Genomic DNA, 27,664 nt, shown 5'->3' with positions numbered 1-27,664 from the left:
CCTAGGTTCTCCTTGCCATTCTCCCTGATCACCTCTTTTGCATTTAGCGAACCAAGAATCCAGCATCAGCATCAGCATCAGCATCAGCATCAGCATCAGCATCTGCTCAGCTGTAGGCCATGATTGTCTGTACTGTTTACCAGCAGCTCATGTAATATGCTTGATGTAAGACCTTAGGATAATGTTGATCTGGCCTCTCAGACATGAAGCCCCGGGGCACTGCACATTGACACCCAAACTTGCAAACTTTTACGTCCTTTTGCGAGACTGTTTGCTAGTGCCCTGTTCTGAAATCCTTGAAATTTTTCCTCCTGGACTTTCTTCAGTTACATGCTTTGGCCTCTCTAATAGCTCTTTTGCATCAATTCTGATGACCTGGCCATTTTCTCCTGTCTGTCTGGGAATGGCTTCCAGAATCCCCTTCCTCTGCCCCATTTAACCCTCTTCCTCCATCTCCCACACACTCATTTTATTTCTCTTTCCTCCAGACACATATAACCTGGTCAGTGCTGCTGATTCCAGCTGTTCTGAATCTCGTGTACAGCTTAAGTTCAAAAACAGATGGGCCCAAAGTATCCCACATGCTGTGCCAATTTCCACTGCATGAAAACAAATTACTGAAAAGCATCAGGAAATTTTAGAATCGTTTTGGGGTTTGATTCTCTATCTTCTCAATGGTCCTTCCTCCCCAACTCTTCCATTTCTCTTCACCGTCCCTGTCCCCCCATTATACCTTGCCACTTTCCATCTCTTCTTCATATTCCTCACTTAGCAAAGGCTGGTTTTTAAAACCTTTATTCTCATTTTTACTCTTTCTATGTACTGATAGGTTTAACCATCAGGATGGGACTGTGTTGATAATCAAGCTAGGGCTGTTGGTTGTTTTTCTAAACGTTTATACCCTTTTAAAATCTTCCATCTAGGACTAGGGACCTTATGTCCTTATGTCCTTTTCATATAGAGAAGGTAAGGCTGGGGCCTCTGTGTCTGTGGGTACATTTGTAGGTCAAATAATTCACCAGCTTGTAAATAAAGTAGATATTCTTCTATTGACTTTATCACTGGGGGTGCACAATTGTGCCAGTGCCACTGTCTGCCCTTGTCGGGAGTGAGTAGACACTCCCTGTAGACAGGGAGCGTGTTCCTTGGAAAGCAGTGACATTGGACCCACACCATTGCTTTCAGAATCCTCATTCTGGGAATATGCCAACTGCTTTCTCCCAGTGTTCTGTAGGACATTGTTTAGCTTTGGCATTCCTAGTCACCCTAAAAATAAGAGGAAAACAATCATCGTAGTTGGACCACTTATCTTACAGGTATATAAGGAAGACACTGGGGTCATTTACAGAGCATGGGGAGAAAGCTGTTGGCATGGTACAGTGGTTATTGGGTGCCCACTGTGAACAGACATTGTAGGAACTGTCTTCAAGAGAAGCCCTTGAGGGATAGGCTTCTAGAAGTTCAGGTACATGCTGGATTTATCTATGCAAATTATAATGTTTCCCCGCTTCCCTCCCTCCCTCCCTCCTTCTCTTCTTTAGAAGAGAATCCTCAGATTCTCAAAAAGTATCAAGCAGAGTCCTATGGATGGTAACTGAAAGAAAAAAAGAAAAAAACGATTATCAAAGGGATCTGGAATACGTAATTATCTCCCATAATTTAAGACCATTACTCTGGAGCAGTGACTTTAAAACATTTTGATCATGAATCTCTATATTTTATACTACAAGCTGGAATATACTTATATACACATAAATAGCTGAGAACAATACTTTCACAGAACAATACTTATCTTTGCTTTGTGTGATGTACTCTGAGATTTTCTACTTTGTTCTGTTATTCTTTTTTTTGTTGAGATGGAGTCTCACTCTTTCACCCGGGCTGGAGTGTAATGGCGCCATCTTGGCTCACTGCAACCTCTGCCTCCTGAGCTCAAGTGATCCTCCCACCTCAGCCTCCCGAGTAGCTAGGACCACAGGTGCACACCACCATGCCCAGCTAGTTTTTTGTATTTTTGGTAGAGACAAGGTTTTACCGTGTTGCCCAAGCTGGTCTCAAACTCCTGACCTCAAGTGATCTGCCTGCCTCAGCCTCCCAAAGTGCTGGGAATGCAGGTGTGAGGCACTGCATCCAGGCTACTTTTTTCTGTTATTCTATTCTACTGTTGCCTACTTAATTTTTTGAGAAATGCTAGTTGGTGACCTATAAGTTGATTTTTTTAAACCTCACTAATGGGTTGAATCCCACAGTTTGTAAAACATTGCTTTAAGAGCATTGTTTTTCAAATTTTTTGGTGTGCATAAAATTACCTGACATGCTGATTTGAAAGGCAGATTCCTGGGCATCAGTCCACCCCTAGTAAGTTGTAATCTCTGGCAGACGAGCATAAGAATCCACATTTTAAACAAGCATTCCAGGTGATTCTGATGCAAGGTGATTTGGGACCTTGAAGCCTCACACTTACAGAAACTGCTCTCTTTTGCATTTATGAACCTGGCTGTTGAAGGCTTCAGATCACATGCTTGGGGATGGTAGATACTAGTGGGGATCATCTGACTCCAGACTGGGAATCTTGTCGTTACAGGATGACCCCAATCACTTAGGTTTACTTCTGGATCTTGATAATTCCTTGATAGTCCTCTTTTACTGATGTCTCTTATGGCCCTTAGGAAGGCAGAGAAGGGGTTAACTGAGGCCACAGAATAGAGAGAGTGAAGGAACTGAAGGGTCATTTTACAGAGTGACTGGGGTGTGGCCCAGTCCTCCAGTAGGTGCCCAGAGCCAGTCCAAAATTAGAATGGGGTGGGATTCAAAACTGCTTTTCCTATTCACTTGCCTTTCATGTGTAACCACATGCAGTGTGTCAACATGCTTTCAGGCGCCGTTAGGCAGCAGCAGTTTTGCTCCCTCTGGGTTCATGGACCCTTGGTATTCCTGTTATGTGTTGTCTTAGAATAGCTCTGCGCTCTGGGGCTCTGAGCATTGTCCATTAACTCTTTCAGCACCAGCCGTTTGAGATGCTAAGGGCTTTTGAATGAAATGTAATAACCACCACAATGAAATAAGAAAACGGTTACTAGTCAGGAGACCTGGATTCTTGCCCTGCTCCACCACTGTCTGTGTGACCTCAGGCTCCCTGAGCCTCAGTTTCCTCACTCAGAAAATGACAGGCTTGGTCTAGACTCTAGACCATCTTGAAAGTCCCTTCTAGCTCTGAAATTCCATGATTCTATTTTTGTACACTCTGGCCTTTTCTCTTTGCACATGATTCTTTCGTTTAAAGTCTCAGCTAGATTAGGCACAGAAGATTCACTGAGTTTGGGAATTTCCAGAGAATCAGATGATAAATTAATAGCAACAAAATGTATTCCTGGCCAGGTGAGGTGGCTCATACTTGTGAGCCTGGCACTTTGGGAGGCTGAGGCGGGAGGATTGCTTGAGCCCAGGAGTTTGAGGCTACAGTGAACCATGGTCATGCCCCTGTACGCCAACCTGGGCAACAGAGCAAGACCCCATCTCTGCAAAAAAAAGTATGGGCCGGGTGCGGTGGTTCACACCTGTAATCCCAGCACTTTGGGAGGCCAACGTGGACAGATCACCTGAGGTCAGGAGTTCAAGACCAGCCTGACCAACATGGAGAAACCCTGTCTCTACTAAAAAACACAAAATTAGCCGGGCGTGGTGGCACATGCCTGTAATCCCAGCTACTCAGGAGGCTGAGGCAGGAGAATCGCTTGAACCCAGGAGGCGGAGGTTGCGGTGAGCCGAGATCGCACCATTGCACTCTAGCCTGGACAACAGGAGCGAAACTCCATCTCAAAAAAAAAAAAAAAGGAAGTATTCCTATTTAGTATACTAATGAAGTAGGGAATTTATGAAACAAGTTTATTATAAAAGGAATTTTGAGATGTATTTGTCTTTTCAGACATGATTCTAGTCACTTTGTTTTGTGGGTATGAATTCATTGTGTGGGCTGTTGAGTAATGATAGTTGTCATAATTATAAGAAAATATGTTGATACTGATATATAGTTGTAGAACACTTTCATGTTTATAAAGTTTGTTTAAGGGCATCACCTTGTTTGATTGGATCTTCACAAAAGTCATGTGTGTTAGGCAGGGCAGGTCTGCTGTCCCTGCTTATCCCATTTATTTATTTATTTTTCAAGAGACAGGTCCTATGTTGCCCAGGCTGGTCATTTACAGGCACAATCATTGTGCACTATGGCCTCAAGCTCCTGGGCTCAAGCGATCTTCCCACCTCAGCTTCCCGAGTAGCCAGGAGTACAGGCACGTGCCACCATACCTGGCTTCCATTTACTTTTTAAAACAGATGAAGAGATTTTGAGACCCAGAATGCATTTGTGACTTGCCCAAAGTTACCTGGCTAGTAAGTGGCAGAGCTAAGCCTAGACTCGGGGTCTTAAGCATAGTTCAAGGCGCTTTCCACAGAGTGTAGATGGAGTTTCACATTGTTCATCCAGATTCCTTAAGGACCTGAACTCGCTAATTTGATCTACTAACCTGGAAATTGACTAGAGCTTCTCTTATACCACTCAGCCCTTTAAAGTTTTGCCAGTAAAGTATCAACATGGTTAATAATATGCTGTAATTTAGAGCACACAAGCCAATGGACATACAAATTTGGTCATTCAGTAGCCACCCAGAGAGTGAGCACAGATACACACTGGAGCAGCTGATTTGGCAAGATTGGTGGAGGCTGAACATATTAACTAGTCATTAAATGAATCATGGTCTTTCTGTCCTCAACATTTACAGGATTGCTTTGGCTCTGGCATCTGTTGTTAGTCAATACTGATTAAGGACCCACCTATTCTTGGTGATAGGTGTTCATTAAACATTCTAAATATACCCTGTCCTCAAGAGAATTCCTTACTGGGCCTGGGGGTTGTTCCTCCTGCACCCCCACACAAAAAGAGACTTCCTTCTAATAAAGGCAAGATAAATATCCAAATAACACATGAGAACTGATAATGACACATGCAGCCAATCTGATGACTGTGTAGACTTCATTCCATTTAGATCTATAGTTTCACAGAATCAAGAATTTTATTTTTTTTCCCTCCTTTTCATTGTTGTTATGAGCCATGTAAGGGGACTCATTGTCCCAGGGACGGGTATTTGGGAGGGGGAGATCTTTATGGATACCCTTTCTTCTCAGTGGCTTATTGCTATTTGGCATACTAAAGTACAATTTGCTAGCCAGGAGGAGTTTCTGGCTGTAGATCAAACTTCTCCGCTCATGCCTGGTGCCAGGGAGATGCTTGCTCTTAAGGGGGTGGTTACTGCTTTGATAATAAGTGTGTGGATTTCTGAGTGACGTCATTCCACTTTGGCACAGACAGGTATTTATTTCTCTAGAATGAACTACCAGGGGTGAGCCAGACTGTCTGCCTCAGTCATTTCCCAAGGTTTCATTTATTTTAAAAATCTGCTAACACATCTGTGTGTATTTTTTTTTCTCTGTATGTTTGTCATGTGCTATAATTACTTATAGGGCTTCTGGTGACATCTTAATTAACTAGAGAATAAAAAACCAAAGATATAATTGTAGAGTTGTTCACAGGTTTTTCTATGGACTTTGTGGATCCAACTGTCAACATGATATTGATGGTTACGAATTCTTTTTAAGCTGAGAAACGTATAAATTTTATGTTCCTCGGTCATTGATCACACCTTTGTTCTGTCTTTTACCCTTGCTATGGTGTTTTAGTTTAACTGAGTGAATGAGTCAGCTCAGGCCTTTGATGTGATCACAGCCTATTTTGGGGGGCTTTCAGGGAGCATATTTAATACCTAAGTGCATTTCTAGGCCCTTAGTTCTATGGATTATATTGGGGTGGCATTGTAGCATGTAGATTGTACCAAGAGGGTTTAAAAGCCTCTTTATTCATTCCTCCCTATGGTTCTGGGAATGCTAGTGCTAACACATGGGATGTAAACAAAGGGAAGGTCCCAGGTCTACAGAAGCTATAGAGAGAGCTGGTGGGCAGGCAGATTTTCTAAGTCAGCCAAATCAGGGTTTTGCAGTGGGTTCATCCAAGCCAATGTACACACAAGCCACAAGACCAGGATAAGATGTGGGTTGTGGCTGATGCACAGTTTAGGAGCAGGAAAGCCGTGTCTTGGATCCAGGAAGTCTGCAAACATGGGAGAAGCAGGTCAGAAAAAAGAATGTTGATCCTTTTATTCCTAGAATAGTGGCTAGCCCATAATAGGAGGCTCAATTAATATTTGTTAAATGAATGAATGAAATAAGAAGACATCAGGGACTCAGAGAAGGAGCCTGGACAATAAGATATCAGAAACTAGGCAAGAAATGTGGATAGCAGAGATTCAAATCTTGTGTAGACCCCCGTGTCTGGTCTTATGGGATCCATAGATCTATCTTAAGAGATATGAAGACCCTCCATTTGCCTCCTTTCTGCTGTGAGCACCGTGCCATAGGGGTGGTTGAAAGGAAGGCAGAATCTCTCACTTAACATAAATTGATGGAGACATTTCCAGTTAGTGTCTACAATAGCTTAAATTTGGGGGCCATTCCTAGTTCTCTGACCTAATCCACAAGAACCTTGGTCCTATAATCATTCAGGAAATTGTGATTAAGCACTTAATAGATGTCAGACTTGGTGCTAGTCCAGTTCTCTACTTCAAAGCAGATTCCTAAGGTCCGGCTCTTGGGCATGCTGTTCTCTCAAGGGTGTGGTTCTGCTCCATGGAACTAATCCAGAGCCACAAGAATCCTATTTTCATACAGTCCTTCCCCCAAACCTGATTATAGGGGACAATTTAGGCTATTTTGAGAAGGTGGGTCTACCACTGCTTGAATCCTTTCTAATCATCTGTCTAGGCTACCGAAGACAATTTGTGGTACTCACTTGTCCCTGAAAATTTGAAAGTTCATTTCTCCATATGTAGACTATATTATTTTTGCCTTTGGCACTTTTCTCTGTCTCTGAACTCTCCTCCTCTGATCTCATTGCTGGCAATGCTGAAGCCAAAGCTGTGATAAGCCCAGAGAAGTGTGCCCGCCCCCTGCCTGCCCGCCTGTCTTTGAAAGATACCTTCAGGCTGCTGCTGTACTACTGGGTCACAAAACCAGCATCCACCATTACAGGCAGAATCGTTTTCAAGTCATTTCCTACCTTGGTGATTTTTACCCCCTCCTTCTTTTAACACCTTCCCCAGCAAATCCAATCCATCCTCTGGCTTATCTGGGTCAGCAAGGGTCTGATTTTATGCATGGCACTGTCAGACCATAAATCCGCTGCAGCTTTGCCTCTCTATCCAGCCTGCCTGCTTCTGTCAGCATCAGCAAAATGCATAATAGAGAAAATAAGCCAGAAACGCTAATAACACTCATCTGAATAAAATAATCTCTTTGGCTGCCTCAGTTCATTTCATTTTAATCAAGGTGCCAGGAGGGAATTTAGGTTAAAAAATCCAACCTCCTTCTTGTCACAAGTTCCCTGTCCAACCATCACTTAAATGATTCCTTTTATCATGCATGTACCTTTTTTTTATTCACCACATACTTGTATGTTCAATAACATATATTGAATGATGTATTTAACTCTTTAAGTTTTGTCTATCATCACAGATAGGTCTGTTTTTAAAAGTGAGAAATTATATTCTGCTTAGATGTATTGATAGTTGCCATCTCTCTATGCAGATTGGCAGGTTTGATAGGAATTCTGAGACAGGGGATGGGAGCTTAGTATAAGTTGCTGAAGCATCTAGGGTTTTGGCAATCTGTGCTCCCTTTGGATTCCTTTCTGTCAACCTCAGCACACAGTTCCCAGTGTGGAATGCAGGACTGATTGTTCTACATTGTCCCTTAGGGAAAGGACAGTGGGAGATTAAAATCTGCTCTCCTGTTGGTATCTCTCTCACATCTTCCCAGAGCCTTACGGCTGCTTTGTTAATTGCCTGTTGCTGCTGTCTTACTCAAACCATTATTTGCTGAAGGCTGTGCATTTTCAGCAGGCAGCAATCTTGGCCCTGGCCCAGAGCCAGGTGAGAAGCGTGTTGGAAATTGATGAAAGCTGAGTCCTAGTTTGTTTGGAAATAAAAATAATAATATTTCTTCACATTTGTATAGTGCTGAACTATTGGCATAGTTCTTTTGCATCCATCATTTCATTTGATCCACACAACAGCCCTGAGAGGTGAGCAACTTAGAGACTATTGGCCCAAAAGGAAACACACCTCGTTATAGCAATGCAGAAGCTCAAGCTATATTCCAGCAATGCCAGCCTCATGCCATGCATTCCATCTGCACAGCCATGAATGTAGCAATTATTAATTAAATGGCACCTTAGGTCAGGAGGGCTTCCAGGATTTTACAGCCATACTTTGAAGATCTTTGAGGAGTGAGATGTATACCAATAGGGCACGTGTCCATTTTATAGATGAGATGATAAAAACCAAACAGAGGTGATATGGAAAAGAACCATAATAGAGAGGCCAACTTGGACCTTTATGGACTTGGCTCTTCACCATGGATATTTTAGAGAAATCCCTTTAAGCGCTTGTTGCTAAGTTTGTTGAACGTCCATAAATAGTCCAAGTTGAGGGAGAAAAGCTGGGCTAATGTCTTCGAAGCTAATGATTCAGCTATGCAGGTTTATCTCTTTCAGTGCATTTACAGTGATAATGTCTTCTGCAGATGTACAGGCAGCATGTGACTTTCCGGGTCTCCTTTCGACTCCAGAGTCATTCCCTCTCAAGTACAGTATGATGTTTTCTTGATCTTCCTCCTGAAAAACATTTTAAGTAAGAAAAATACTCCTAGGTATTTTGTCTGCTTTTTAGGGATTAGTGTTTGAGGAGGTTTGCAGCTGCTCAGCACATTCCTAAGGGATGCAGACCCTTTCCTTTAAAGGCCCAAGTATTATACAACCTAAGGCTCTGGGGGTGGGGAAAGTAAAGAGACTGTGCAAACAAATGATAGATGGAAAAGATATAAAGACAAATTTCAATCTGCTAACCAAACGAAGTTCCCTTGGCTTCAGCGGTCCCAAATAAAATGAGGCTGCAAAGCTTCTGGAGCAGGAAACCACTCTAGCAGAGCCTTAATATGCTCCCTATGAAATCACGTCTCGTTGCCTTGCTTATTTTCCAGCCTGAAGTGTGTTTCATCTTTGTTCGTGTTGGCTGGGAAAATTGTCTGTATATTTGTGATCCCCTCCTCCCACTTTCTCTCTACCTTACTTGCTCTACCACTACCCAAAAATAAATAAATGAATTAATTAAAACACCTCAGTTGAAAGGAAGAATATGTCTGAGAAAGCTTACAGACTCAAAGGACCAGAAATATTGTGTGAAAAGCTGCATTAATAGTAGGAGAGGCTGAGAATTCCTAGAAGAAACAGACAACAGGATCTAGTGCTGGTTTTTTAAGCATAGACTCCTTTTTTAAAATAAAAATCTTGCATAGAGCCTCAATATATGAAACAGATCAAAGCAGTATTTTTATTGGTGTAAATCTGCTTTTAAAGTACAAATTTATAGAGTACTTATTATACTGTCAGTCAATGAGAACAATGAGGCTGTTTTCATGAACTAAAAATATTGAGATCAGGATTATGAATCAGTTATAGTTTTATATTCATTTCAGCATCTGGTTTTGGTTTAGGTAGTCCAATATCAAGAAAATTCTGATTAGCATAGATAAGTTACTGTAATCTTGAGCTTTAAATTGATTTAGATGGAAAAAAGAAGATTTTTTTGTTTTAAAGTTGAGTCACTATCATCACCTAGCAGCTATTCCCCTTCATAAATATTAATTGGATAAGCCCCAACATGTATAATAGGCATCGCAACAACTGATAATGAGATGGTATGATATTAAGCATGTTGATTTTCGCTACCCAACCACGGTCTAACATGAACCCAGCCTAGGCCCTTGAGCCTTCTATGGCATGTGATTGAACCTTGCTGCTGTGTGTCAAGTTATAGGCTCACCTGTACAGCTTTATTGGAGGAGGCACACACAGGCTTGAATGAAAAAATAAACCTATGCAAAGCTACATGTATTCTAATCAATAGTATATTGTTCAGAAGTTCCAAGGCATACGGTGATTCTTTCTTCCAGGGTTTACATAAAACAATGCTAGCAGCCTTCGAGACATTGCAGTGGTATCTAATGCAGGGAAACTGGGTCCTGGGTCTCTTGCTCATGTCAGTGAGGGTTGCTCATTTGAATGGATGTGTCACCGTTTTTTAAATTGAAATGTGATTTTCTGCTAATTCCAGAGTATCTCAGAACACAGTTTAAAAGCTCCTGCTCACTGAAACCAATACGAATACTGTAACTATCGCACAAAATCCTGTAAGGATGGAAATAAATACATGTGGTAAAAGTACTTATAGCACCTTGCAAGTTCTTTTTTCTTTTTTTTCTTTTGTTTTGAGATGGAGTCTTGCTCTCACCCAGGCTGGAGTGCAGTGGCATGATCTCAGCTCACTGCAACCTCTGCCTCCGGGGTTCAAGTGATTCTCCTGCCTCAGCCTCCCAAGTAGCTGGGATTACAGGTGTGCACCATCCACACCGAGGTAATTTTGTATTTTTAGTAGAGATGGGGTTTTGCCATGCTGGCCAGGCTGGTCTTGAACTCTTGGTCTCAAGTGATCCACCTGCCTTGGCCTCCCAAAGTGCTGGGATTGCAGGCGTGAGCCACACCTTACAAGTTCTTAATAAAACTTATTAGCATTAAGTGATAAGGCATTTTATTTTAAAAGATTTCTACTTCCAGCCATCCTGTTTATTGACCCATCTTTGTTCAGTCATCTTTTCTTTTGAGGACACCCTGGGGATATGTGCTCTGCATCCTTTCCCATGGTGTTAGGTTGATTTTGCCTCCTCTGCTTCCTCTTTTGATCTGCGGTCTACCTTTCTGAGCTAGCTGGCCTTTTGTTTGTACCGCCATTAAAGTTCTACTTTACTATAGGTCTTTCTTTGTCTCTCTTACTATATTGCAGCATTTGCACTTTTATAACCACTAAAGCACCTAACACCATGCCTTGTTCATTTAAGATACAAATGTGTGTACGTTTGTGGAATTGAATTGTGGCATCATTTGTGTGTATGTAAAGTGCTATAGGGAAAGAACCAGTATAGACCCCCCCAATCCATGTTCTCCCTTAAGAAATAGATTGAAAGCAATTGTCAATGTAAAGTCTCATGAGATCTGCCCCTTTAAAAAGCATGCTTACTGAGGACATGGGTATCTTGCCGAGAGACACCACTTGATTAAAATGTAAATTAGGTTATTTAGAATTTTGTAACTGAAATCTAATTGGAATCATTTTGAAAGTTTTCTTGCAATGGAAACATCAGATGCTATGGAATGCATGTGTTCAAATATCTTACCATTTTGAATTTAGGATTGTTTCCAGTTCACTTTTTTTTCCCCAGATACTAAACATTTTGAAAGGAGTAAATTAATTATGTGTCTCTCTTCCTCTCAGCTGGTATATTTTTGATTTCCATAGAAATCTTTCAGTTTCCCTAAAAAGGTAAGTGTTGTCACAGTGATTGGCACGCTTAAGAGTTAGTGATTTTGGCTACAGAAGAGTGATGCCTGGGGCAGGGGGTGGGTGGTACCCGGATACAGGTTTAGAACAGTTTCAATTTGGACTCTAATATTAATTGGTTTGAAGTAACTTATTGGTTTGGGTTAGACAGATATTTGATTTGTCTGATGTGTTCTGAAGTCCAAGTAAGTATGGCATGATTATTTGTTAATAGTTACTACTATAGAATTGGAAAAGCCTTCTAAGTTGAACTTCACGCTTTACAAATCACAAGTGCCTGGCCTTTAGTGCTGAATGGAGGCAGTACTGACTCAATAACCAAGCTACTCTCAACTCACTTTCTTTGTAGTTCGAGTCTGACTGGAGGGGGGAAGAGAGGAAAGGGGGAAAGAAACAGATAGTTATTATTTGCAGTGAATGAGAGTACTCGCTTTGCAGTTATAGGCTTGGTTTGAATTCTGGAATTGCCACTTTTTAGCTATATGACCTTGGGCAAAGTGTTTAAAAATTTTTAGTCTACTTTTCCTCATCTGCCAAATGTGGTTAATAACACCCACCTCATCAGGTAGTTGTGGGGTTTAAGTCAAACAACATGTATAAAGGGCCCAGATATGTGTACAGTATCCCTTGATAAATAGTACTGCAAATTATTCCTACTTTTGTTTCTCTCCTTAAAGAAATCCAACTTCCAAATGTAGAACTTTCTGTTGCTTAAGTTAATGCTGAGTTGGTAATCAATAATTCTTTTGGATCACAATGTTTTCATTAGAAATGAGCATCTAGGGCCGGGCGCGGTGGCTCACTCCTGTAATCCCAGCACTTTGGGAGGCCAAGGTGGGTGGATCACTTGAGGTCGGGAGTTCAAGATCAGCATGGTCAACATGGTGAAAACCCATCTCTACTAAAAATACAAAAGTTAGCTGGGCGTGGTGGCAGGTGCCTATAATCCCAGCTACTAGGGAGGCTGAGGCAGGAGAATCTCTTGAACCCGGGAGGCGGAGGTTGCAGTGAGCCAAGATTGTGCCACTGTACTCCAGCCTGGGTGACAGAGTGAGACTTCGTCTCAAAAAAAAAAAAAGGGAATGAGCACCTTGGTTTAGCACTTTATTGCTCCATTCAAGCTGTAGACATTTTAGGAACACATATGTTCAGGTATGGTTTGTGTTCTTGATTGTATGGGACATGAGATCATGGCTCAATAAATGAAATCAAAACTTCCTTAGATGTGTTCTGTGGAACTCCAGAGTTTTCAGTAACATTTTAATGGCATATGTCTCCAAATTTGCCTTTATTAAATCCTACAATGGATACATTTGTGGGGATTTTGTAGTGCTGTAGTGATTTTTGTCTCTGGACAAAATCTCTAACTTTGGTTTCTAACCCTAGAGACAAACCAAATGACTTACTTAGTGGCTAAAATGATGGACTTCAGAATCACCTTAGACCTGGTCTAGCCAGACAATGCAGAACTGTTGTTCTAGTCCCTGGCGCCCTCTTACTTGTTGTGTTAGTCTTACTCGCTGTAGACAAGTGACAACCTCTCTGAGCTTCAGTTTTCTAATCAGTAGAAGGGGGATAATGGTAGTTCTTTCCTTAAAATGAAATGATAGAGCTTAGATGAGATGAGATAATACGTATAAAGCATTCACCAAGTTCTTAGAACATAGTAGGTGCCTAACAGATAATCCTGTTTCTCCTTGTACATCCCCTCTTCCCTCCCTCTCCTTCTTGTCCTTATTTTCTCCTTTTTTCTCCACTGAGTTTTTAGAAAAGGAGAAAACTAGAGAGGTGAGCTTCAGGAAAAATATCTTTATTTCTGGATTGGCTTTGATTGCTGTGATTTTAGGACACAGACTATAGTTGTAGATGTTGCCCTGGCTGCGTATCAATAATGACTTCTTTTCCTTGATGTTTCTTCACAGGAAGGATCAGAATGTTCTCTCTCCAGTCAACTGCTGGAATCTCCTCTTAAACCAGGTGAAGCGGGAAAGCAGGGACCATACCACCCTGAGTGACATCTACCTGAATAATATCATTCCTCGATTTGTACAAGTCAGCGAGGACTCAGGAAGACTCTTTAAAAAGGTACAGAGATATTTCTAGTCACAGAGGTTCTTGGGTGGAGCAATGACACAATTTTTAAAATCCTATTAGATATTATGTTGATTACCTGGGTGACAAAATTATCTGTACACCAGACCCCCATGACATGCAATTTACCCATGTAACAAACTTGCACATATACCCCCCTTGAACCTAAAATAAAAGTTGGAAAGAAAAAATAAAAGAAAGAATATCTTATTGGCCCACTTCATAGGCTTTCCACTTGTCATTCCCTACCACATACTTGCGGAGAAAAAAAATATTTGAATTGGCATTCCTTTCTTCCTTTCTGAGCTGAATTAATAGTAGCCTTGGGAAAGGAACCATTTGCAAGGTATAAACCCAGGACTGGTACTATAATTCATAATCTGCATCTATTAACAAAAACTGTGTTTTGGGACGTTTTCTTAAAGTGATTTGTGAAGCTGTTGAGCTTAAGGGGCCAACACTGTCATTTTATGTTTTCCTATTCTAGTTCATTTAGCAAACTCATACACGTTTATGTTTTTAGTTTAGTTTTCTTCCCAGGGTCTTATCTTGGCCAAGGTAGACTCAAAAGTGTGGTTATTCTTATCGTGGTATGTCTTTGTCTTTGGGTCTCTGAATGCTTTCGGAACTCAATTGTTATCGTACTTCCTTGGGTATAGGTTGAACAATTTGACAAAGGAAAACTCAAAATAATCATGATAATCTTAAGGAGCCAATTCACCTTACCTGTCAATGATGGAACTAGCCTCTTGAAAATCCAGGAAGCTCTTTTCTAAGCTGTCTCAGCTTGAGCTCAAAGTGGAATCATTTATTCATGAGGTTGGGTTACAGACAGCGGTGAAGGCCCCAACCATTGTATATGATATGCCATGTCTACCATTCAAGCATTGACATCCCTGGAAGACTTTCCAGAAGCAAATAATCTTCCTAAAAGTTATAGGTAGAAAAAGATTATAGAGGGCTATTTAGAATTCATCAGTTTCCAGGTGACAAAATCCATTATTAAAATTTGAAAGTATGAGAGAAAAGACTGGTAAACAGGATTGTAGTCGATACAGTCAAAGCTCTTGATCAGCTTTCCGGTTCTCAGGAATTTTTCCAGATTTCACTAGATCTGGAATTAATACCCCATTTTTTTTCTGTAATTACCAGCCTGATCAAATAACTGATTTGGAATCTTCCATCTACCTAATTGCATCCGTGAAGGTGCTTTCCCTGTGTCTTAGAGACAGAATATTGAGGGTACAATCATCTGACGACGAAAAGAAGGCAGAGAAAGATAACTCCTCCCAGAGCTCACTGGCTATTATTAGTAGCCCGGCTGTGCTGTGGTTGGGGCCACACCTCATTTTGGAGTGAGGGTACTTCTCACCATCTCCTCCATGGTTTCCAGCATCAGCTTCAGCTTGGTTGTCATTAATTTGAATTATTCTGCAATACTTGGTGATGCATGTGTGTGACTAAAATTAAAACCTATTTAGGTGAAATTTTGACAGCTCGTCTCTGTGACCTTGACAGCCACTTAGACTATCTCAAGAAGGAAAGGGCTTGACTGATAGTTTCCTCCTCCGTTTTCTTTGTTCATCTGAGAAAACAACTTTTATAAGATCTGTTCACCTAGCTAGACTTCACCCAGTCTCTCAGCTCCCTTTTTACCAAGCCTTAGAAGGTTAGAGAAAAACCAGGCTAGATAATTTAATAGCCTCTCCAGATCTCAGAGATGCTTATACTGAAGGCAGCCAGATAGCAAAGTCACGAGTGTTCCTGGCTCTTCAAGTGCCCTATGCATATTTCACCAAAGGTAGGTACATGGCATGTATACAAGGTGTGGGGCATATGACATCCATGAAGAAAATTCGTCTGTGAATGATATTCCTAGCCATGGGCTCAGGGTTGACTTCCTTAAGCCGTGTATTACTATGCTAGAGCGTGAGGAAGAACTTATTTCTCATAGGACTGTTTATATATTACATTTCACTGAAGAAAAGTATGCCTATCATAATTTAATAGCTATATGCATTTTCACAAACTGAATTCACACCTGTGTAACCAGCACCCAGATCAAGAAACAGAACATTTCTGTACCCTAGAAGCCCCCTCATATTCCCTTCTAGTCATCTCCCCACCCTAAATCCCCAAGGATAACAACTGTCTTGACTTTTAACAGCAGAGATTAGCTTTGCTTGGTTTCATACTTTATATAAATAGAATTGCACAGTATGTACTCTTTTTTGTTTGGTTTCTTTCAATATTATGTTTGTGAGATTTATTCATACTGTTGTGTATAGTTGCAGATCATAGGAATTTCTCTTGATCTTTGTAACTTTGGATCAATTAAATTGTAGTTGATTAGAGACATGCCCAGGGTTGTTGAATGGCCAATGATTACTATCCCACAGGGTGAATAATCTCTTTTCTCCCTCCCTTGGGGCATTCCCATGTAGGCAGAAAACTCTTAAATTAGGGGCTGGTTGGCAGATCATAAAAATAGATTGAGCCAAGCACCACGGATCATTCCTGTAATCCCAACAACTCAGGAGGTCAAGGTGGGAAAATGCTTGAGGCCAGAAGTTCAAGAACAACCTGGGCAACATAACAAGACCTTGTCTCTAAAAAAATTTTAAAAGTTAGCTGAGCATGGTGGCCTGTGCCTGTAGCCACAGCTACTTGGGATGCTGAGGTGGGAATATTGCATGAGCCCAGGTGTTTGAGGATGCAGTGAGCCGTGATCATGCCACTGCACTCCAGCCTGGGCAACAGAACGAGACCCTGATAGTTTGAGGATGCAGTGAGCTGTAATCATGCCACTGCACTCCAGCCTGGGCAACAGAGACCCTGATAGTTTGAGGATGCAGTGAGCTGTAATCATGCCACTGCACTCCAGCCTGGGCAACAGAGAGAGACCCTGACTCCTAAAAAAAAAAATTGATTCATTCTCTTTTGGCTGGGTAAAGAGCCTCTCTGCTTTCTAGTAATGGGCAAAGAAACATTCTTCATACCACACCCCAGTTTTTTAACCTCTTTTGTTTAGAGTGTCGTTGCACATGAATTAGAATCCTACTGGTTAAGATATAGTATCAGATAACAGTCCTAAGGAATGTCCTCAGCCATTCTGTAGTTACATGAATCTTCCCGGGGATTTGCTTTGCGCTATCAGAGGAGATGCCTTTTCCAAGTGACCCTTTCTCTTGGGCCTAGCTCTGCTCTTAACTCTGAGACCTTGGACAATGACTTCTTTCTGTGCCTCAGTTCCCTAAACTTTAAAAAAAGAGTGTGGTCTATGCGATCTCCATGGTGCCTTCCAAATTCAGGATACCACAGTTCTGTGACGATAAGGGGATCCTACACTGGGGGCTTCCTTCTGGTTGTTAGGTTACCTTTGTTAAATTGTGATAGGTAAATTGTAATCCCACAGATAAGGACAAACAAAAGTGGATATAGGTGTGGAGAGGGCTAGCTTAAGCAAATGAAGACCAGATTTCTTGAAGAATGAAGCATTATTTCAGGTGCTGATATCTACAATGTCAGCAATGAAGAAATGCCAAATTGGGATCCAAATACATAAAATAGATATGTTTTACCAGTAAATTTGGTTCCAGTGGCAAAAGGACCCATTTCTCTGGGGACATAGGCTTAGAAAAGATACCTTAATTTGTGGTATGGCTGTACACACCTGTGCTTTATGTGAATTTGAGTCTGTTTGTCACTAGCAAAAGTCAACATTTTAAAAAATCTTTTTTTAATCTATAAAACTTAATGATTCACTGCAAAAATTATGATAATAGGAGTCATTATATTTTGAACCTCTATGTGCCAGGTATTGTGTTAAGCACTTTATATGTATTATCTCCTTTAATCCTTACCATAATTTTATAAAGTAGTTACTATTGTCATCATCGCTGTTTTATGAAGGAAGAAACTATGGCTTAAAGAGATTAAGCAGGCCAGGCACAGTGGCTCAAGCCTGTAATCCCAGCCCTTTGGGAGGTTGAGGTGGGAGGATCGCTTGAAGCAAGGAATTCAAGACCAGCCTGGGCAACATAGCAAGACTCTGTCTCTACCTCCCTCCCCCACTTAAAAAAAATTAGCTAGGCATGATGGTACACACCTGTAGGCCTAGCTACCCAGGAGGCTGAGACAGGAAGGATCACTTGAGCCCAGAAATTTGAGGCTGCAGTGATCTATAATCATGCCACTGTACTCTAGCCTGAGTAACAGAGCCAGACCCTGTCTGTTTAAAAAAAAAACAAAAACAAAAAACAAAACAGAGGGCTGGGAGCGGTGGCTCACGCCTGTAATCGCAGCGCTTTGGGAGGCCAAGGTGGGCAGATCACCTGAGGTCAGGAGTTCAAGACCAGCTTGGCCAACATGGTGAAACCCCGTCTCTACAAAAACACAAAAATTAGCCAGGCAAGATGGCCAGTGCCTGTAATCCCAGCTACTCAAGAGATTGAAGCAGGAGAATCTCTTGAACCCGGGAAGTGGAGGTTGCAGTGAGCAGAGATCATGCTGTTGCACTTCAGTCTAGGCAACAGAGCAAGACTTCGTCTCAAAAAAAAAGAAGAGAGAGAGAGATTAAGAAAAATGAAATGAAGCTAGCGTTTAACTCCAGTCACCTGGCTCTAGAATCCAACGTTTTCATCTACATACTGTATTAGGATTCTCTAAGTATGTTGTACAGAGAAGAGAAAATCCTGGATTTTCTGTTTCGTTGAATTCAGATATTTCACTTAGTTATAGAATTAACCTAATTTTTCTTTTGCACATAAACCTTCAAAGGGTATGGAGATGTTGAACATCAACATTGGATTGTTTTTCCTACCTGGGGTTGGGGCAAGCAGCTGGAAGTTGGGAATGAAATAGGGCAGCATGTTTACACTCCCCAGGGGCAAAATATCTCTGCCCCCTGTAAGAGGGAAACAAGGACTCATTAAATGTGAGAATTGGCCCCAAATCTGGCTCACAGCTAATTTAGCTAATTTAGGGATGTCAGGGTGGCTGCACAATTGGCCCCTCTATGCTATTGAACCCCCTTAAGGGGGGAGGCTCCTTACTAGCCCTCTGGTTTGTGGTAATGTCTGCTGGGACATATTTTACATTTTGCATGAAGCCATGTTGGAGATTCCTTTAGCTAAATATAACATCTGGAGAAAGTAGCCTCCTGTTCACAGCTTAAAAACAGACTGACTTTGTCTAGGACGAGAGGGAAAATTGAGCCCGTTTGGTGCTCCTGACATCTCCTTTCATGTAATGAAAGCTCAGTCTGTCTAACCTCTGTTGGAACCAGGGTTTGGGCAAATATTATTGCTGCCACCTTCATTTGTTTAATGCGGTGGCTTCAAAAACCATGGGCAAAAACTGCCAAGTTTGACTCCCATCTCCCTGTGGTCTCCATGAGGGGCATGTTCTAAAGAAGCCCACCAAGAACAGAAATAATTTTTCCCACTTGCTTAGTTTAAACTGAAATAAACTTGGGTGTGCTTTTTCCTACAGGAGAGAGGATAATCCTGTTTTCTCTTTTTGGTTAGCTGGAACACACTAAAAGTACCTCTGACTTTGCTTTCTCAAATCACTGTTTCTAGCCCTTCACAGCTGCTCACACTTAAGCTTGGAAGCTGGTCAGTTCAGACAGTGCTAAGGCTCAGTTGCATCCTTGTTTTTACAGCACTGCAGTGAACTGTACTCCTGTTTTGCTGTTAGGACTCTTAAGTTTCTATGGCAAAAATTTAGGTTAAATTGAAAAAGCCAAGTCAGATTCCCTATAGACCAGTAGCTTTCAACTTTGCCTGGGCATGAAAGTTACTTGGGGAGTTTTAAAAAAATCCTTGTGACCTTGAATAAACAAAGGTTTCTTAGAATATAAAAAGCATGAACCATAAAATTTTGTAAAGGATAAGTCAGACTTCATCAAGTCTTGGACTTTTGTTCCTAGAAAGACTTTATTTTCAAAATGAAAGACAAGACGCAGACTGGGAGAAAATATTTGTGATATGTATCTGACATGGACTTATATCAGATTATAGAATAAAGAACTCTGAGAACTCAGTAATAAGACAAACTACCCAAATTTTTAAAAATGGAAACAGGTTTTAATAAACATTTCACTAATAAAAATATACAAATGGCTAATCAACACATGAAAATATGCTCAATATCATCACTCGTGATGGAAACGCAAGTTAAAACTGTAAGAAGATATACCATACATTCACTAGGATGGTTAAAATTAAAACATCTGGCAATACCAAGTGTTAAGGAAGTTGGCCAGAACCCTCATATGTTGCTAGTGAGAGTGTGAAAGTGGTACAACCACTTTGGAAAATAGTGGCAGTTTCTTATGACATTAAATTTGTACTTGTCATATGACCCAGTAATTCCAGGTATTTATAGGCATCTACCCAAGAGAAATAAAAGCATATGTCTAAACAAAGACTTGCACCTGAATATTCATAAAGCTTTTGTGATAGGCTGAGTAATGCCTCCCTCAAAAAAAAAAAAAAAAAAAAAAAAGAGGTCCATATTCTAACCTTTGGAACCTGTGAATGTTACCTTATGCATGTAATACTTTGCAGATATGACTAATTTAAGGATCTTGTGATGGGGATATTATGCTTAATTAGCTGGGTGGGCTGTAAATGCAATCACAAGTGTCCTCATAAGAAGGAGATTACAGATAAAAGAGAGGAAGGTCATGTGATAGAAGCAGAGGGAAACAGAGTCATAGAGAGAGGATGCTATGCCACTGGCTTTGAATACAGAGGAAATGGCCATGAGCCAGTGAATACAGCTCTAGATGCTGGAAAAGGCAAGGAAACCGATTCTTCCTGAGAGCCTCCGGAGCAGAAGCCGCCCTGCTGACTCACTGGTTTCAGCCCAGTGAAATTGGTTTTGGAGTTCTGACCTCCAGAACTCTAAGAGAACAAATGTATGTTGTTTTAAGCCACCATGTTTGCAGTAATTTGTTACAGCTGCCTTAGGTACTTTATTCATAATAGCCCAAACTGGAAACAACCCAAATGTCCATCAACAGATGAATGGAAAAACATATTGTAGTGTATCCATATATCAATACTACTCAGCAATAAGAAGGGAAATGCTGATACAATATAAATGAGCTCAAAAAACATAATGTTGATAAAAAGAAGCCAAGCACAATGAGTACATTCTGTATGATTCTGTTTCTATAAAATTTTAGAAAAAACAAATCTGATCTATAGTGATAGAGAATAGATCATTGATTGCCTTGGGGCCAGGATGGGGATGAAGGATTGACTGCTAAGGGACACAAGGGAGTTTGTAGGGTTTTTATAGCCTACATTATATAACATTTTAAACAATGCTTTATAACATTTTTATAATGTTACATAATCTTGACCATGGTGGTACATTAGACAGACTTTATCATATTATACACTTAAAATGTGTACATTTTATTATGTAAATTATGCCTCAATAAAGTTGATCTAATTTAAAAAATACCCATGCCAAGACCCTACCCCAGCACGATTTAGTCAGAATCTCTGGAGTAGGGCCTGGGTGATTGTTGCCTACAGCTAGGGCTGAGAATCACTGCTGCACTGTTTTCCATCTTGGGGAAACTGCAGAGCACAGAGAATATCTGATGCCCTAAGATCCTGTCTATCTGTATGTGAGCCATGTTTGCCTCTGCAACAGACAGTGTTAAAGCATCTAGGCTAGTTTCTCTAGGCAACCCATTGTGGTTTCCTACTTTATTCTTGGAGGGTGATGAAGGGTGAAGTTAGCTTCAGATAAATAAATCTGGTGACAAAGGGTGAATCTGGCTTCCTTCACACTGCAGGAAGTGGGGAATGCAAGAAGAGTGCTGAGGAAGGAATGTAAGAGGCTCAGTTAATACTTTTCTCCAGGGCCTTGGAGATGTTAAACATGTCCTTTTGCCATTAGTGAATCAGTCACAACAGTCAGATTTCTTTTGGCACTAAGGAAATGAATCTGGTAGTTAAAAAGGATAAATGAGATTTAAAACTAAAAGCAGTGCATGTTACCTATCTGTTTGGTATCCGTTTGGACTGAGATAGGATTTCCTATGGCGTTTCTTGAGTCCAGCTGTTTGGCATGTGTGAGAAGAGTGGATGATGAAACTGAGAAGGCATTTTGGGTGGTGTGATGGTCATAAATAAGAAGAGGAGAAGTGGTGACCCACAATGCTGGTATAGTTGAATGTCCCTGGTAAGTGCTGTGGATTGAATGAATGGAGGAAAAGAATGGTTTTCCAAAGGTTGTGTCCCTGTGCTCTGCCCCCTTAAGAAAGGGTTTAACTCTTTGGGAGAAGGAGTAGATGAGTGATTTAACCCTCCCTCCCTTCCCCGTCTACCATATCCCTCCTGCTCGTCTGAACTCAGTATCTGTGATTGGACTGAATTTCCTCCACATTATAGCATGGTCACTAACAGCGTTTGCACAGTGCTTTACAGACAGCTGTTCCAGTTGCCCAGTTTATCTTGTTGGTAGCAAAAATCTGTTCTAATTAATTGAGCTTTATTCTCTCATATCTGATGAAAAGATCCTCTTTGGAGAAAAGAATAGAATGTGAAGCTGAGCTTATTTGAGTAGGGGATGGAAGGCTGCCAGCTACTTCAAAGGTATCTCTGCTGATAAGGGGCGTCAGGTTTGCTGCCAAAGCCAACACCGAGGGGAGCTTTGCAGCTCGTGCTGTTGGGGGTGTTTTAGCTTTGGTTTCTGTGACACTGGGTCAGCAGCATCTGTGTGCTCTCCCTTGAGGCTGCTCTCTGGGTGGTCCAGGCTTTTATTTAGACTTAGGAAGGTGCAGCTCAAAGGGAATGTGTGCATCAAAGATGTCTGTAGTCTTTTGCTTAGGTTAGTTTGTGTGTTTGCCTTTTTGGTGTTTTAGTTCTTAGGTATCTGCCTTTTCTAAAAGAGCTCAAGGTGCTATATTTAGAACTTTCAAAAGTATAATAGTACTTCGATTTGTATAAATCAAAGGATTATTAAGGGAATCTGAAGACGAGGAATGGAATATGGGAAATGGAATATGGGAAAGAGAGGTGCAGTAGACAAAAAATAAAAGTGTCCATATGCAACCTTGTATTGGAATACTACCCTAAATTAGGAGATTATACAGTCAATAAGTATTTTAGTGAATACTGCATGCACAGCATTATGCTGCTAGGTGCTTAAAAGAGCTTGAAAATCAAATTGAGGAGTAAGATTTGCCTCCCAAGGGAGCTTGGGGTTTTTGGTTTATTTAGGTCTCTCAAAACTTTCTGTGGGATGATGATGATGACAAAGTAATAATAGTAACCTTTCGTAAAATTCACACTGTGAATACCTCCCACTGTAGTAGGCCCTAGATGTGTATTTTCTCTGAACCTTTCATCTATTTTTGCAAAGTTTTTTTCCTAAACTATTTATGAAAGTATAAAATACTTAGAGAAAGTACACATATTATAAAGTGTACAGCTCAATGAATTTTTACAAACTGAATACAGCTATGTAATCAGCACCCAGATGAAGAAAGAATGTTACTAGTATCCCATGAACCCTCCTTCTCTCCACTTCAAGTCATTACTCTCTGAAGGGTAACCATTATCCTGACTTCTAACACAATATAAGTATTTGCCCATTTAAAAATTTGTGTAAATGGAATCAGATAATTTTTTTCAACAATTTGAATATGTAATTCACTTGCCTTCTGGCCTCCATTATTTCTGATGAGAAATCAGCTGTGGTTCTTAGGTTCTTATTATTGCTTACTTGTATGTAATATATCATCTTTTTGTTTGTTTGTTTGTTTGTTTTAAAGAGATGGAGTCTCTGTCCCCCAGGCTGGAGTCCTGTTGCATGATTACAGCTCACTGTAGACTCAAACTTCTGTGCTCAAGCAATCCCAGTCCTTCCATCTTGGCCTCCCAAAGTGGTGGGATTACAGGCATGAGCTGCCATGCCCAGCCCTTCTTTATTTGGCTGCTTCCAATATTTATTCATTATCTTTGGTTTTTAGTTCTTTGATTATCATAAGAGTGTAAGCGTGGTTTTCATTGTATTCCTTTGGCTTGGTGAAATATAATATCCAGACAATCCCTGATCTGTCAAATATCTAATTTGTAGAAATTGTAGGAAAAATATCAAGTTTTTCCTCAATTTGAGAAAAATTTTTGGCAAATTTTTTTTTCTGTCCCATCTCTCCTTCCTGTTTTGCTTTGTTATCAATTGCATGTATGTTAGACTACTTGATTCAGTCCCACAGCTTGTTGATGTTCTGTCCATTTTTTTCAAATTTTTGTTTTCTGTATGCTTTAGTTTAGATGATTTCTAAAGTTTACCAATTTGGCTGGGCATGGTGGCTCACACCTGTAATCCCAGCACTTTGGGAGGCCAAGGTGGGTGGATCACTTGAGGTCAAGAGTTTGAGACCAGCCTGGCCAACATGGTGAAACCCTGTCTCTACTAAAAATACAAAAATTAGCTGGGCATGGTGGTACGTGCCTGTAATCCCAGCTACTCAGGAGGCTGAGGCAGGAGAATCACTTGAACCCGGAAGGTGGAGTTTGCAGGAGGCTGAGGCAGGAGAATCACTTGAACCTGGAAGGTGGAGTTTGCAGTGAGCTGAGATTGTGCCACTGCACTCCAGCCTGGGAGACAGAGCAAGACTCCATCTCAAAAAAATAAATAAATAAATAAATAAATAAATAAATAAATAAATAAAACAACCAATTCTTTCTTTTGTTCACCTAAGATGCTATAAATGCCATCCAATGAATTTTTTTTATTTCAGAGTTTTTTTTTGTTTGTTTTGTTTTTTTTTTGAGATGGAGACTCACTTTGTCACCCAGGTTGGAGTACAGTGGTGTGATCATAGCTCACCGTACCCTCAGACTCCTGGGCTCAAGTGATCCTCCCACCTCACCTTCTCATGTGTCTGATACTACAGGTGTGTACCATCATGCTTGGCTAATTTTTTTAGAGATGGGGTCTCGCTGTGGTGCCCAGGCTAGGCTTGAACTCTGGGGCTCAAATGATCCTTCCCCTTCAGCCTCCCAATTATTGTATGGATATTTTTAAAACATAGTTGGCAATTACTTAAAAATTCTTGTTTGCTATTTTTAACATTGACATTATCTGTGGGTCTGTTTATTGATTTTCCTCTTGACTTTTTTTTACATGCCTACTAATCTTTTATTGCATATTGGACATCATAGATAATATGTCATAGAAACTCTAGGTGTACTTATCTTCCTCTGAAGAGTATGAAGTTTTATTCTAGGAGGCTATTAAATTACTGGTTGATCACCTTGATCTTGTGGGGGCTTGGCTTTATACTTCATTACAGTGGGTATATTTTGGTTTTGCCCTTCGTCTTAGAAAATACTGTATACTTAAGGCATGGCCTTTCTGGGGTTTCCATGGGAAGCCCAAGATGTTTATCAAGCCCCTCTAACTTGGCAGGCTTTGAATGCCAAATTCTATCTTCCTTACAGTGGGCAGCACCTAAGACGACCAACTATCCTGTTTGCCTTGGGCTGAGGGGGTTCCTAGGACATGAGACTTTTAGTTTTATCTGTTCAACTGTTGATGGCACTTGGATAGTTTTCAGTTTGAGGCTATTATGTATGTTATAAATAATGCTGCTATGAACATTATAATGGGAAGTTATTCTTTCCAATGTATGGTTGAACCTGGTCACAAGCCAGGCTTTAAGAATAGTGAATTCAAAACCTTTTCTCTCTCTTTCTCTCTCTCTCTCCTTCTCTCCCTCCTCTGTCTCTCTCCCTCCCCCCCTTCCTTCTCCCCTCTGCCTTCTCTTCCCTCTCCTTTCTCTCTTCCTTTTCCTCTTTCCTTCTCCCTCTCCTTGTTTCCTCCCTCCCTTCCTTTTCTCTATTCTTTTGAATAATCTTTTAAATTTTATTTATTTATTTATTTTTTTTTTGAGACGAAGTCTCGCTGTGTCTCCCAGGTTGGAGTGCAGTGGCGCGATCTCGGCTCACTGCAAGCTCCGCCTCCCGGGTTCACGCCATTCTCCTGCCTCAGCCTCCCAAGTAGCTGGGACTACAGGCGCCCGCCAACACGCCCGGCTAATTTTTTGTATTTTTATTAGAAACGGGGTTTCACCGTGTTAGCCAAGATGGCCTCGATCTCCTGACCTCGTGATCCGCCCGTCTCGGCCTCCCAAAGTGCTAGGATTACAGGCGTGAGCCACCGCGCCCGGCCTAATCTTTTAAATTTTATAGTAGATGTATGTTATAGAAAATTTAAAAATAGAGAAAGCAAAAATATGATATAAAAAACAGATTTATTGTGCATACTATTTTGTAATCTACTGTTTTAGTCAAGACCTTCTCCTTTACATTTCAATAAACTTTTGTCTCATCTAATACCCAGGCCATGTAAAGATTTAATTAATTACTCAAAAAATCTCTTTGACAACTACTTTGTCCAAGCCAGTATCTAATGCACACAGTTTTATGTCCCTTAAGTGTACTTTAATCTAGTATTATTTTCTTTCCATGAAACTGATTTGTTGAAGAGACCAAGCCAGATGTCCTGCAAAATCTCTCATCTTCTAGATTTGTCTGGTTGTTTACTTGTGTTGTTAAGCTTCTGCCTGTATCCCGTATTTCCTGTAAATTGGAAGTTGGTTCTAAAGGTCCAAGTGGATTCAAGTGACTTAGAATGCATAATAAGTGATGTTAGTACTTCATGTAGCATCAGAGCAGGAAATACATAACATCTAGTTAGTCTACCGATAGTGATGCTAATATTGGCACCCTCTAGAATAGGGCTGTGATAGTCTGACCCTTCCATTTTCTAGTTACATTTTTTAAATCACATGATAGAAACCTGATTGTAAGGTGTTATTCATGGTGCCAGCCTACAAATATTGGGTGCCAGTTCAGTCATTCGTCTGATAATTTTAGTATCAGTTGATAATTTTAGACAAGTTACTTTTTGTCATCTCTGTACCTCTCTTACTTGACTATAAGATGCCTCTCTGAGGCTGGGCACAGTGGCTTATGTCTGTAATCCCAGCACTTTGGGAGGCGGAGGCAGGTGGATCACCTGAGGTCAGGAGTTTGAGACCAGCCTGACCAACATGCTGAAACCCTGTCTCTACTAAAAATACAGAAATTAGCCAGGCGTCGTGGTGTATTCCTGTAATCTCAGTTACTCAGGAGGCTTAGGGAGGAGAATCGCTTGAACCTGGGAGGCAGAGGTTGCAGTGAGCCAAGATTGTGCCATTGCACTCCAGCATGGGTGACAGAGCAAAACTCCGACTCAAAAAATAAATAAATAAATAAATAAATAAATAAATAAATAAATAAAATAAAAATGCCTCTCTGAGAAAAGGAGAGGATTGTTAATACAGCTCATCAGGCACCATGCAAATAGTAGTTTGTAAAAACGTATTAGTCTTGGGAGAAACCACACACACAAATAGTGTGCAAGCTGACTAGGTGTCAATTTGTTATTATTAAGAATCACAGCAATAATTTTTTTAAAAAAAGCATAATTCTAAATGAATGCTAACCATGCCTAGGGACTGTGCTAGGTGTTTTACATGTATTAACCTATTTAATCTCATCACAACGACACTTTGAGATGAGTACTGGTTTTATCATCCCCATTTGTAGATAAGAGCATGGGCAAAGGGTTTAAGCAATTTACTGAAGATTATACAGCTGGTTGATGGGAGAAATGGGATTCAAGCCTAGGCAGTTGGCTTCCCCTGATCTCTTCACATCATCATGCTCTGCTGCCTTGCATGTAGGAAGGTGGCAGTCATATTGGTAAGCTAAAGAACCAGTGCTTGTGCAGGGAATTAATGGCTCATGCATTCTGCAGTCATATGTTGCTGTGCTTCTGTCAGGTCAGAATTTCCATTGTGCTATTCTGATTCTGCTTCTTGCCCAGCTTGTCCAGAGAGAGAGTAGCACCTTTGATTTTAGCCTCCCTTGTTGCAGGACAGGCTTCTGTTGACTCCCCTATTTATCTTTGTCAAGACTTTTCCTTTGAATTCC

At 40.8% G+C, this 27,664-nt stretch overlaps 1 protein-coding gene across 12 annotated transcripts in view; it reads left to right on the top strand.

The window, feature by feature from the left end:
- Positions 1–27,664, top strand: part of SRGAP2 (SLIT-ROBO Rho GTPase activating protein 2) — a 254,673-nt gene that overhangs the window by 119,416 nt on the left and 107,593 nt on the right. For all 12 annotated transcript variants that reach the window (XM_009441369.3, XM_009441368.3, XM_001163967.5 and 9 more), the window contains one exon: positions 13,481–13,643. In XM_009441369.3, the coding sequence (XP_009439644.1) occupies positions 13,481–13,643 (163 nt within the window). The remainder of the gene's footprint in view (positions 1–13,480; positions 13,644–27,664) is intronic.

The sequence above is a fragment of the Pan troglodytes genome, chromosome 1 (genome assembly GCF_028858775.2).
Source record: "Pan troglodytes isolate AG18354 chromosome 1, NHGRI_mPanTro3-v2.0_pri, whole genome shotgun sequence".
In the NCBI taxonomy this organism is placed as follows: domain Eukaryota; kingdom Metazoa; phylum Chordata; class Mammalia; order Primates; family Hominidae; genus Pan; species Pan troglodytes.
Note: the sequence above shows the minus strand (reverse complement) of the source record. Positions and strands in the feature narration are given on the sequence as shown.